This window comes from Thamnophis sirtalis, unplaced genomic scaffold (assembly GCF_051295495.1).
Source record: "Thamnophis sirtalis isolate CommonGarterSnake01/CBP01778 unplaced genomic scaffold, rThaSir2_p1.2 scaffold_12, whole genome shotgun sequence".
NCBI lineage: Eukaryota > Metazoa > Chordata > Lepidosauria > Squamata > Natricidae > Thamnophis > Thamnophis sirtalis.
In genome coordinates, this window is record NW_028261392.1 from 51708039 (window position 1) to 51721620 (window position 13582).

At 39.3% G+C, this 13582-nt stretch overlaps 1 protein-coding gene across 1 annotated transcript in view; it reads right to left on the minus strand.

Moving 5' to 3' along the window:
• Positions 1–238: 238 nt before the first annotated feature.
• The window catches only part of PCYT1B (phosphate cytidylyltransferase 1B, choline), a 61841-nt gene continuing 48497 nt past the window's right edge, over positions 239–13582 (minus strand). Inside the window, exons 6-8 of the mRNA XM_087726528.1 lie at positions 11034–11176; positions 2977–3165; positions 239–1510 (exon numbers count right to left, since the gene is read on the minus strand). Coding sequence (XP_087582654.1) covers positions 1298–1510; positions 2977–3165; positions 11034–11176 — 545 coding nt within the window. The 3' untranslated portion in view covers positions 239–1297. The remainder of the gene's footprint in view (positions 1511–2976; positions 3166–11033; positions 11177–13582) is intronic.

Below are 13582 nucleotides of genomic sequence, written 5' to 3' on the forward strand. Positions count from 1 at the left end.
ATTCAGGTTTTCACAGATGTGCCAACGTGGTTCTCTTAATAAATTGGAACTTTGAGCAATACTTTGCCTTGAACTCTGATTTAATTTTGGATGCTATTTGGAACCCTGACACCTTGCTTGTGCAAATGGAGCTGCACATGCTTGCCGGCCACTTGGGTGGAGCCATCCCTTCCCCCTCCCATCAGTTCACAAAGTTGGAAATGTTGGGGAACTCTGTTCTAGAGTACATAACAGCATATAAAACAAAAAATATGTTTTATTAAGTCCATATGCAGAAAACAAACTGCTCTTGTAATTGCTGAAAAGTTGGCCACTGAAATCTAATATGATATTTTGACAATAAAAAGTCAGTTGTAATATAATGCTTTGCTTCTATAGAAAAATTACACATAGATTCTCAATGGAATTACATGCTCATTACCAAACATTTTATCAAAATGGGACAGCACTCATGCTACCCTTGACTTCTTCCAGGTTTATTTATCTGAAATAATAAATGGTATGTATTATCCACTTGGGTTCTTCTCCGTTATATGGAAAAATTGTTTTAAATGATAGTGTATGATATAAACATTGAACCATGCTCTGTGAGTCAATTTACCAAATTCACCAGATATAAAATCATGTTGAATAATAATTGTAAAAAGAAAAAAAATAGCTTTAGAGGACATATAGTAATAAAACTGAACCCACCAATTTTTCACATTAAATAACTTTCTCTGGTGTGTACAAAAGCCTGCTCAATAGGCAATATTAATTAAATTCAGTAGAACTATATTGTGTCCACTGTGAAAAACAGAGCTTAATTCTAATAGCATGATTTTATTTGAGTGTTTCCTGGCACCGTAGGAGCTTTTGCTGTTTCTAGGCAGTACTTCAATTTATTCGTGTTAGATCCAACTTTTTAGTAGAGTGCAGTGTTATTCAAATTTAAATGTGCCTTCTCTAACCAAAAAGAATCCAAAAATAACATCATTTGCCAAATTAACCTTTCAGTAAACAATCCTCAAAACAGTCCATTAGCTTAAGGCAGCAAAAGCTGCAATAGCATAAAAAGTATTCATAACTGTTGGGAAATAATGTCAAGTTGTTACATATTCTGTCATCATATGTTTCTTTTTTGACAGGCTGTCCTTTGGCAAATACTACTTTATAGTTGATATCTTCAGTGCTCCAATAATCTCAATAACTTTCTTTTTCAGAAACATCTCATGCATCATTTTCTTTCTTCTAGTTTGAACTGAATGGTGAGCCATTGGTATGTTTCTTCTTTGTTTTACTACATTTTTTTTCTTTTTTACTTCTCATCCTCATCACCTTCACTCATACTGCTAATGGATGCTGAGGCAACCTTTGGGGAAGAAGGCGGTGAAGCTTTTCTGAAGAGCCAAGGGGAAGGAGGAGATGGGGAACGTGATGGGGAACGTCCCCGTGTTGGACTGCTTGTGGGACTTTGCCTTGGAGATAAGGCTTGAAGCATGCGCCCACTCCTCTCTTGAAACATCTGCTTCTGGAAACAAAGAAATGTGGACATGTATGGATACAGTAATAGATATATCCTCAGCTCACATTCTTAATTCTGTTTTTTCCCAATAATCTTTTTATCTTTAGGTCTGTTTTTATGGGTGAGTGAGATGTCTTTCCCCAAAATATTGCCAAAGTACATGCAAGGTAGGAGGGATTTTAAAGGGCAATGAAGTGGCAGGGAGAAAGAAAAGGTCACAAGTGAGCTTGGAGCACTCTTCCTACATTATTTGAATGCCTTACAGTGTTTCTGAGAAGGGGAAAAATAAAACATCAAGCAAAAATTTTCCTTCATCACAATGTGATGAGGCTTAACAAAGGTTAACTCTTATATTATTTCTAGATGCTACTAAATTATTGCGGAAATGAAGATTTTTAGTTAGGAAAACAGTGATTTTTTAAAAATAAAAATATAATGAAAAAAGTAAAAAAACTAATCAAACATTTATGAATCATAATTGTGAATAAGCACAATTAAGGTTCATTTTATGCATACTTCCTATGCAAGTTCAAACACTTAAAAAAATTAAAAAGTATAAACCCAACCAAAGTAATGCAACATAGAGCATTGCCTGTTTTATACAGAAGATACATAATGTTTTTCATGCCAGCACCAATTACTGTTTTGCAGAGCAATTGAACGTTTGACTCCTTAAGAAAAGAAATAAAATTAAACTAATGGATTGATTTCTCCATTTTTAATATGTTATATATTCCTATTTCTATCTGCTTGAAAGTGAATAAGAGTTCAAATATATTATTTTATCTACTTATGATAATAGCATATTAATACATGCACATGTATGAATTAAGACATGAATTACTCTTCTATATTTAATGTCAGCATTGAAAGCAATGTTTGAAAAGAAAAATTAATAAAATTGATAGATTTAATTTGCCCCAGAGCAATATCATTTCTTTTTCTAGAACAATGCTATCTCAAGTTGTACTCTTAAACTGATTGTTTTATGGGGCCTCTAACTACAAAGGCTTTCATGCAAATATTAAATTTCCGTAGGTACTGTCATTCTGAATTGTAGAAAAAAACCAAAAGATCTTTTCACTGAGGATGGTTTACTAATACAGTTATTATAAAATCAAATCCATTATATGCATTATCTATTATATGCATTAAAATCAATATTACTGATTACTACTGTATATAATAGAGTGCTTTTTTAAAGAATGTATCATACTTTTCATTATAAACTGAGGTAAGAAAATTTACATTACTACTTAATAATATATCTTGCATGAGAATGGCCTCAGATTTAGTCCCTGGCAGTTTAAGAGACTTTGTTCAACCTGATTTTGAATGTTGAATGTTATTGTATTTTTGTTATATTAATTGCTTTGATAAAGCATGCTTTATTTCTTCAAGATATTTGGGGGTATACAAAATGACTCATTAATAACTTATAAATTATATGTATGTGTGAAAAAAATAAATACCCAAGCTCCATCTGGTCCAAATAGTTCTAAGAAGTTGCCAATAAACTCCCTAGACTTTTCTTCCCATTTCTGAATGAGATCATGGCTTTTTTCTTCAACTCTATTGACAAATTCTTTAGATCTTTCTTCCACGTTCTTCACTTTTTCTTTCATCTTGTCTACCTGATTTTGAAAACGGTATTTCTTCTCCTAATAAAAAAATAAAGGTAACATGAGACATGAAGAAATTTGGTCACTATATATTGACATTCATATAAGTAACGTTATATTAAATATTTACATAAACATCTTTGAGTATTAAAGATAACAAAAATCACAGCTTAGGAAATAGAAATAAAATGTAGTTTTTGTGAAAAAAGCATTGAATAGATGAAATCAATATAGTTTATGGTTTTTGGAATGACAGCAGCAGTGGGATTCAAATAATTTAACAACCGGTTCTCTGCCCTAATGACCAATTGGGTGGTCATGTGACTGTGTGGGCATGGCCAACTCAACATCACTCATGTTGAGGGGTGCTTCTCCTTGCCTGGCCTCTTCTGGCTGTGGGGATGCTGCAACAATCATAAGTGTGAAAAACGATCATAAATCACTTTTTTCAGTGCCTTTGAAACTTTGGTCACTAAGTGAACTGTTGTAAGTCAAGGATTACTTGTACAAAAATACAAAAAGCTTGTTTGCTTGCAAAAAGCTGCCCTAAATACCAATCATTAGATTAAAAAACCTGCAAGAGTTACACATCAGACAGGGTGCCAGAGCACCTTGAGGAATTAAAATAGTTAAAATGCAATAACTATCAGCAGCCAACTCTTGCTCATAGTGAATCCCTTTAGCAGAGAGGTAATTTAAGCTCTCCAGAAAGAGCACACCCAGGAGAAGCAATCCTTAGATCCATTTGCACCACTTAAAAATACCAACTGGTCTCACTCACCTCACAAGATATCCTAAGGAGATCATCCAGATTAAAGGAAATATCACATGCCCCCCATCCAGAAAGACAATAAAAAATCAGTGCCAAGCTTGCATCCTGCCTCTTGGAAGTACACCCCAAAAGGACAGTGCCAGGAACCACTAAAGCAGTGAAGGTAGACCCCCTCCCCAGATAGAAAAAGAAACCATGAAGCAGAAAAATTCAAAAACAATACAAATAATTAAACCACAACAGTTTAAAATTAAATCCTTTTAAAACTAAAACAAGCCTTGTCCTTTAAGAAAGTCAAGCCCCAGCTAAGTACCAGCAATGGAAAAAAAACTCTAGAGAAGCTCCAGAAGCGACAGTAAATCTAGGTGTATTGTCAAGAATGTAATAAGGGTCAATAAAGAGGCAGTTTATGTAAGCAGGGCAATAAACATTAGGCTAGAAACAACACCAGAATGCTTCCTTCCTGCCTTCCTTATAAGCTTATCCCTGTAAAGTGGAAAAAAACAAAAGAAGATTTCTTCCAACAACTGGTTTTCTAAACTGCTTAGAAAGTTAACAACAGATTCTAACAAATAGGTGCAAACTGGTAGAATCCCACCACTGGATGACAGACAGGGAGCTCATAACTTATACAGAAAGATGGTACCTGATAAAGGTACTTGCTGAAAGGAATATTTTTAGGACATGCAAGATACTTTAAGTGTGACATAACCTGCTTTTTTCAGGAGTCTGAGAAATGCAATGCTTTCTCCAGACTAAAGGATCTCTCTCAGAGATGAAATCAACTTACAATACGCAGGAACGTCCACATATGTGCAGACTGTAAAAAATGGGACGTGATGATATCTGGGCGGGTGGGCGGAGCCTCTTGCCATCACCGCTACCAGTTTGCCCGAACCGGATAGAACCAGCTGAATTGCATCATTGATATATGTGCATGTGCCTTTTCTTCTTTTCTTGTGGATCAAACCAATTGCGAAATAGATTTGCTAATTTGGTATTTAATGTAAAAGGAATTATAATGTACATCCAACCGAAAAAGCAAGACATTTAGTAGAATATTGATCTGTGTGATCATAGTTCTAGAACCTCTCAAATTGAGCTTTTGGGCAGAAAGGCTACCTTCTGAAGATACCAATCACACTCACTAAATTCCTTAGTTCCCAGACCACCATTGTGTCACTGGTAATATGGCATGTATAGCAAAGAAGAATTAGAGATCATGTGAATATACAGGTGACCACTTGAAAAAAATATTAGCTGCTCTAGACATTGTAGAAGGAGAGCTGTATTAGTCTATGGTGGGCAAAGACCCCCAGGAGGAGTCTGTTAGCATCTTTTCTGACAACCAAATTTTATTAAAAGGCACAAACCTATGACTGTTAATAAATTGTATTAATGAGAAAAAATGCTACCAGACTCCTGCTGGTTTTTATGGTACCTGCCATTGTTCTCTGCATTTATTTACTTATTTAGTGTATGACATAATATACATGAACATTAATGTATATTAATGTGTCACCTAACATGAAAAAACAGTAAAATATGAATGTTAAACAGATCTATATTCAGATACCAATGTTTAGGCTGGGGGGGGTGTGTGTCAGCAACCCATGGCTCTTTGGGCCCTCTGCTGCTGCTCCCTATCCCATCACTGACTGACCCCGCCCCTCCCTTGCCCGGCCTGAAAAGGTAAAGGCAACGGTGGGGATGGAGAAGTGGCAGGGCTGATTCTCCAGTGCCTCACTTTTGTGGAGCTTCTTCTGCCCCTTGTTTGTGCTGGGCATGCCTCGGTCATTTGGGAAGACATGCAGTGTCAGATCCCTAAAAGTGATACCGCCATTCAATTGGAAGGAGGGGGGCCTCGGAGTTAAAACACTAGCTGTACCTGTAACAATTGAGTTTTATAACTTTAAAACTGGTTTCCTGTCACCAAAAGACTGAAGGTGCCAGCACCTCTGGAGGGATGTTTATGATGGCCATGTGGGATATCTTACTTTAATGTCTAACTAGAGATAGCCATGGGAACGTGTTTTATTCAACTCTCAGGGCAGAAGAGTTAAGGAAACATCTTCACACTTGTGTATTGGTCAGAATCTGCATTTGGACAAAGGGGAGGGGTCATTATCAGTTTAATCCCACTTGCATTGCCTAAAGGGTTTCAGATGCTGCTTTGCCTCTAATGGTTTCTATTCTGCTTGATTAAAGGTTCCTTTTGAAATAATCTGTTTCAAGAGTCTACTTTCTTAAATTAGGAGAGGAACCATTACATAAAGCAGCATCTCTCTGCAAAGTGGTCAACCAGGAGAGACAACATTTTACTCTACCAAGGGGACCCAGCAAACCATGTCTGAGCATAACAGCGAACAAGGGGGAACTGACTGCTGGCAGGAGATGGAAACCATAACCAGAGACCTGCTCCTTGTACCCTAGTGGAGAGAATGAGGTGAGCCTGGAGGACCCCCAAAAGCCCCATTGGTCAATCGGAATGGGGACGAAAGACGGCTGGGAAGGGAGAACCATGGGAGTCACTCTTACTCGAGGTAGTTGAAAACCAGGGTGGAAATTGGAGTTAGAAGCCCCCTCTGACCAGGAGGAGCTAAATGAAGCCTCACTGAGAGAGGATCCTCTGAAGAGGCATGTAACCCAATTGGTGATGGAAATTTTTGGAAAATCTCAACATCCAGGGGGAGCCAGACCGGCAACCGAGAAGCGTTGGAAGGGCGGCAAACGGGGATTACGCCAGGGGAACTAACCCCCCCTCTGGTCCTTGCTTATCAAGCTGATGGCACAGAAGCAACAGCTGGGAACCATACTCATCCGGAAGCGATCCAGAGGTTGAACCACTGTTAAGCAAACCAATTAAACTGCTTACTCTTCCCCTAAGACTGTTGGGAATGTGTGCTTTATTCGACTCTCAGGGCATAAGAGTTAAGGAAACATCTTTACACTTGTGTATTGGTCAGAATCTGCATTCTGACAAAGGGGAGGGGTCATTATCAGTTTAATCTCACTTGCATTGCCTAAAGGGTTTCAGATGCTGCTTTGCCTCTAATGGTTTCCATCCTGCTTGATTAAAGGTTCCTTTTGAAATAATCCGTTTCAAGAGTCTTCACTTTCTTAAGTTAGGAGAGGAGCCTTACATGCAGCGTGCTCTCCACCCAGAGACACTGGCCTGGCCCAGCTGGGACTGATGCCAACAAGGGCTGGTGGGGTGGGAATGGAATGGAATCCAGGAAGAGGGAATGTTGGAAAGGGGGATGGGCCAGCAGCACCCAGCTGCAGCTTTAAAATGTTCAGGGCAGCAGGAAAAGGGAGTTGGCCCTGCCAAACCTCGCATGCCAACCCCCTGTCAGGCTCAGAAAAAGCCCTCACCAAAGACTCTCGCTCCTCAACTGATCTCTCCCCCTGGGGACCTTCAGTCTTCCAGTGACAGGAAACCAGTTGTAAAGTTGTAAAACTCAGTTGTTACAGGTACAGCTAGTGATTTAACTCTGAGGCCCCTCTCCGGTATCCTAAGTAATCATTTTTTTTTTCTTAGTGGAATTCACATTTGGAGAGTTTAGCATAAAACTTTGCAGAGCGAAGTTTGTTCAGAACCACCTGGACTAGTTTTACATGTTCTGCCATGGTCTCAGAATATAGTGAAATGTCATCAATATAGACTATGCAGCCCTTATATAAATGCTCCTGCAATACTTCATTTATTAATTGCATAAATACTGCAGGGGCCCCTTGTAACCCAAATGGTAGCACTATGAATTGATAGCATCCAAGAGGGGTGTTAAATGCCGTTTTCCATTCATCTCCCTCCTTAATTCTGATATGGTAGTAAGCCTCCCTTAAATCCAGCTTTGAAAAAATTCTCCCTTTAGCGAGGTGTGCTAGCATATCCTTCATGAGTGGGAGGGGAATATATATTTTCCATACTGATAGAATTCAAATTTCAAAAATTGACACATAGATGTTTAGAGCCATCTTTTTTCTTTCTAAACAACACTGGGGCTGCAACTTTTGGCCGGGCTGGTTCAATGAAACCCCTTGCTAGGTTTTTCTCAATGAATGCCCTCAGTTCTTCCAGCTCCTTTGGAGACATGCTATACATCTTGGGTTTAGGGAGTTTGGCTCTGGGTAGAATTTCTATCGCACAGTCAGTGGAGCGGTGAGGTGGAAGCTCATCAGATGCTTTTTCGCTAAAAACCTCAGCCAAGTCCTTATATTCTTTGGGTATGCCCTGGGTTGGCATAGTGTAAGCAGGCATTGCTGCCCTCTCAGTTTCTTTGTCTGGATTCTCAGCAAAAGTCATGTGCATCGGCACTCCTATGGTGCCTTGCTTCAAATTAATTTTGTGGTTTCATTTTTTCAGCCATGCAAGACCAGAACTAGTGGCCAGGCGCCACTATAAATGTGAGCATTTCCTCGTGGCTTCCGATGCCTATCTGTAGAGGCTCAGTGGCAAATGAAGCTGGCTCCCCCCTTGCTATTGACCCATCTAGTTGGCAAAAAGATATGGGGCTTTTCAGCTTCCTTATATTAATCCTCAACATCCTTACCAGGGTTGGGCTGATTAAACAGTGGGTGTACCCCGAGTCCACTAAAGCTGAGATTTTCACCCCCCTCTCCCAGTTGGGGATAAACAGTTTTAGGGAAAGGGTAAGTGGTTTAATTGGTTTGCTTAACAGTGGTTCAACCTCTGGATCGCTTCCGGATGAGTATGGTTCCTCCTGCTGCGAAGCCGGGGTTTCCTCCTCAAAGAGGAGGGGGGTGGAGATACTACAGTCTCCCTACTCCTCAGGGCCATCTCCTTTCCGTGTTGGCCAGGTTTGGTAGGCTTTCCCCCGAATGCGCAGTCTGGTTTCTTTGAAACAGGCTAAGGATTTCGGAGAAGGTGTCATTTGCGGTTTAAAAGGTTCTTGTTTCCATTGGGGTGGGGATTTCTTCCACATTCGTCCTGCTTGGTTCTGATTTCTGGCCATGTCAATCTCTGCCTCTTCGGCAATGAGATACCACTCATGTAGGTGGTTTGGGGCACCTCGGGCCACACAGGCATTGTAGAGGTAATCACTCATCCCATCCTTGAACCAGCTTACCAGGACATCATCTGGCTAGTTCACATGACATGCCATGTCTCTGAATTCTTCGGTATACTCTGCCACTGGCCGGCGTCCCTGCTTCACAACTTTAAAGTGGTTACGTGCTTTGCGGTCTGTGAGGGGGTCCTTGAACCGTCGTCACAGAGCCATCATGAAACGGTCAAAGTCCTGCAGTTCTGGTGCATCGGCAACATGTAAAGTCACCATCCATCTGGTGGCAGCTCCTTCCAGGGCTAGGGTAACCACTCACACTCTAGCTCCTTGGGTTCGAAAATCACGCTCATATTCTTGCATGTAGGTGAGCATGTGTGCCACAAAAAATTCCAATTTTTTCAGGTTCCCATCAAATTTTACCCCAAGAGAAGGAGTTTTCCTTTCTAACTGCAGGTTTCGGGGTTGGTTAGGAGTGGGCCCCAACCCATGCGCCAACTGGGGTGAGGGTTTTCTGGGTTCCCAGCTGTTGCTTCTGTGCTGTCAGCTTGATCAGCAAGGACCAGAGGGGGGTTAGTTCCCCTGGCATAATCCCTGTTTGTCGCCCTTCCAACGGTTCTCAGTTGCCAGTCTGGCTCCTCCTGGATGTTGAGATTTTCCAAAATTTCCATCACCAACTGGGTTACATGCCTCTTCAGAGGATCCTCTCTCAGCGAGGTTTCATTTAGCTCCTCCTGGTCAGAGGGGGCTTCTCAAGTAAGAGTGACTCCCCTGGTTCTCCCTTCCCAGCCGTCTTTCATCCTGATTCCGATTGACCAATGGGGCTTTTTGGGGTCCTCCAAGCTCACCCCATTCTCTCCGCCAGGGTACAAGGAGCAGGTCTCTGGTTGTGGTTTCCATCTCCTGCCAGCAGCCAGTTCCCCCTTGTTTGCTGTTATGCTCAGACATGGTTTGCTGGGTCCCCTCGGTAGAGTAAAAATGTTTTTCTCCTGGTTGACCACTTTGCAGAGAGATGCTGCTTTATGTAATGGCTCCTCTCCTAACTTGAGAAAGTAAATACTCTTGAAACGGATTATTTCAAAAGGAACCTTTAATCAGTCAGGATGGAAACTATTAGAAGCAAAGCAGCATCTGAAACCCTTTAGGCAATGCAAATGGGATTAAACTGATAATGACCCCTCCCCTTTGTCCAAATGCAGATTCTAACCAATACACAAGTGTGAAGATGTTTCCTTAACTCTTCTGCCCCGAGCATCAATAAAACACATGTTCCCATGGCTATCTTTAGTTAGAGATTAAAGTAAGTTATCCCACATGGCTCTCATAAACATCCCTCCGGGACCTTCAGTCTTCCGGTGACAGGAAACCAGTTGTAAAGTTGTAAAACTCAGTTGTTACAGATACATTAGTGATTGTACTCCGAGGCTCCCCTCCTCCCAATTGAATGGCAGTATCACTTTTAGGGATCTGACATTCTGGTCATTCTCAGGGAAAAGTAAGTGGTCTGGTGAGAACAGGTGATAGACAATAAAGTTGGTGATTTTAACTATTTATTAGTGGTTCTGATTGCTTGCATCTGACTTAGGTTTGGAAGTTGGATAAGGCATTACTATTTTAAAAAATCTAATGAATTATTTGGGTTCGTGGGTGGTGTGGTAAGATAATATTCACCATTCAAAATTTGCATACTAAGAAATCATCAGATCTATGATATGAGTCTAAAATGAAAGCTAGATAAAACTTCAATAAAAGTAAGTTAAAAAAAGGAAATGTGCAAATTATCTTAACAATATTTGGTAGTAAAGGCTGCATATGTATCTTGCATGTGAAATAACTACAGATATTTTTGTCATCTTTATTATCTTAAGAATAATAAAAACTTATTTGTGCACCTCCAAACAACAAACATGAAATAATCATAAACTGAAGGATTTAAAAAAAATCTCAAATTTAATTATGGTAAAGAGATTATGTTAATGTATGTTTTAAAATATGCTCAGAGAAATACAGCAAAACAAACTTCACTGTATTCCTAACCATACCACAATCATTACATAATCAAATTCACATTTTTTCAAGTACAATGTAATTGGAATAATTGGTGCACTTACATTTATAAAGCTGACATTTAGCTCTTTAGCAGTATATCCTCTTTGCAAGTTGCGACGGGCATAAACATCATAATCACGTACAATTCTAGTGATAATATCTGAAGTTGAGATGCCTTCAGTTCTCTGAGTTGGTACAAACATACCTTTTGAAAGGAGAAAAAGAAAACAGAACTATGATAAAATCTCCAGCTTTCATATGATTAATTATTTCAAATTGCTTGATGCCTTTGTCTCCTCTCACTTGGGTTTGTTGGAAGAAAATTCCTGGTTCATTTCTGGGTGGGAAAAAACCCTATGCAGACGCTGAAAAGAATCTTGGGAGGCCAGCTGCTGGAAAGCAATAATGTTTATTGAAGGAAGGCAAAGAGTGACAGTTGTTCAGCTCAAGTGTGTAGCATTTAGGGTCCTGAGGCTGAAGATTGAATTGAATTGAATTTATTGCATTTATATGCCGCCCTTTTCCCCGAAGGGGACTCAGGGTAGTCGCCAGTCGGCATTGGCTGGCGGATGGAATTCGGAGGAGGCCTAATCTGTGGGATCTAATCGGTCTATTGGAGGTAATTGGAGGTAATTGGCAGCAGGCAGTCTCTCAAGATGAAAGAAAGTAATCCACCCATGGATAGCTAAACCAACCAAAGTTTATTGAACAAAGCATTCCATAGATAGCAGAATCAACAGCATGAAGCAGAATCATGCCATGGATGGCAGAATCAACAGCAAAATTATTAATCATGAAACGTCATTCTTATAGTGTTTGCAGCTTTCTTAGCTCTACCTACTTTACATGTAATATCATTATTGGTTAACAAGTCTCCAAGGCACAATAATTGGTTAGTCCTTACATCATTGGAGTTCGTGAGAATGTGCATGTTGTTGCAGCTGAATGAATCAAGTGTTATCAAATGAGTGAATAATTGTATATTATACTTTGTTTCATCATCCCGTGCCCTTCATGCCTGGGAACACACTGCAAGCAAAGAATAGCTGACAGGCAAATATTTTCTGCAGATTGCTGCAGTTTTTACTTACACGTGTAACCTCAGTTCTAAGGACCATTCAGATGATTCACTGTAAAAACCCTACATTTCCTCGCTTTTTGTTTTTAATGATGAAAAAAGAGATTTTTCAAGAGCATGCATTTGAACCACATTCAAAGTAGGTGCAGGAGACTTACGAAACATGGCAAAAAATGAAGGAACACACTGCATACAGCAACAGCAAAGTATAAGTAATGCGATTATGTTCACACCATAGAAAAACAATTGTTTTAACCAAGAAATATCAGGTAACCAATTAGTTAACCAAGCACAAGGAGAAAATTCATCATGTACATTATTTTTTATAGAAGCTTGTAAATTAGCTAATTCATCTTCAATAGTTTTATTAAGTGAATGAAAATGCACAGCGCAAGCATATTGACCAACTAAGCTGCAAAATCCACCTTGACGAGCTAGCAAATAGTCTATAGCAAAGCGTTGTTGAATTAAATCTTGATTAAGTTCTTCAATTTCATTTTGCAAATCTCTAATAATTGCAGCAGTAGCATTAATAGATTTCTCCAATCGACATGTGAGACCTAGAATAGAATGTCTATTTTCTTGAACTATTATTCCTGGGTATGATCCCAATAGTTCCAGTTATGGCTCCAACTAATGCACATCCAAAAGTAGGCAATGAATAAAATTTGAGTATCAATAATAACTTCATCAGAACATTTTGATCCCAAGGCTGCACGTCTTTTTCGAATTGATAAACTTCCGGAAACACCCACTTATACAGGTAAAGACAAATATCCAATGGCAGCACATTGAGAGTTCTAAGGGTGAACGTTAGTTGCATATTTGTCAAAGAAAAACCACATTGCAGGATCTTTCAATTGCCATCCAGCTGTTCCAATATTAGAAGAGTCAGTTTGAAAAATAGGAAAATTTTCAGGATACATATCAGGTATGGTGTTATAACCTTGTGATGTTTTAATAGTACCCCATAACCAATATTTCTGAGTACAATAACTATAATTCCCTACTTTATCTAATATACATTTAGCTTTTGGGTAATCAGACCATTGATTAAGCCAATTATGACGAGCATAACAACAAAAACATAAGCCTCTAGTAAATTGGTTAATCCGAATATAATTCCATCTAACTAAATTTAATTCATGTGGAGGAGTAGAAAATAACCAAGAAGAAGAAATATGTTGAAGTTGCGAAACAATGAAAGCAGAAGAATTAATTAGATTCGGAATAAAAGCACTTGACCAAGAGCCATAGGAGGTTCATAATATAAAGTTATATTACGACCATGAATCAAAAACATATATTGAGCATGACGAATCCAAAGATTAGGACTAAGAGGAAAAGCAGGAGTTGTCTCCGAGTTAGTAGAAACCGAAGAGAAAAGGCAAAAGAAAAAACAACACATGAGAAAAAAGGATTTTTTCAATTGAGGTTGATCTTCAATGTGATTCCAAGGCAAGATTGGAGGACATTGCATCCTTGGATCTTTCATTTGTTTTTCCATGATAAGGACAAACACAGCTTGCTTTG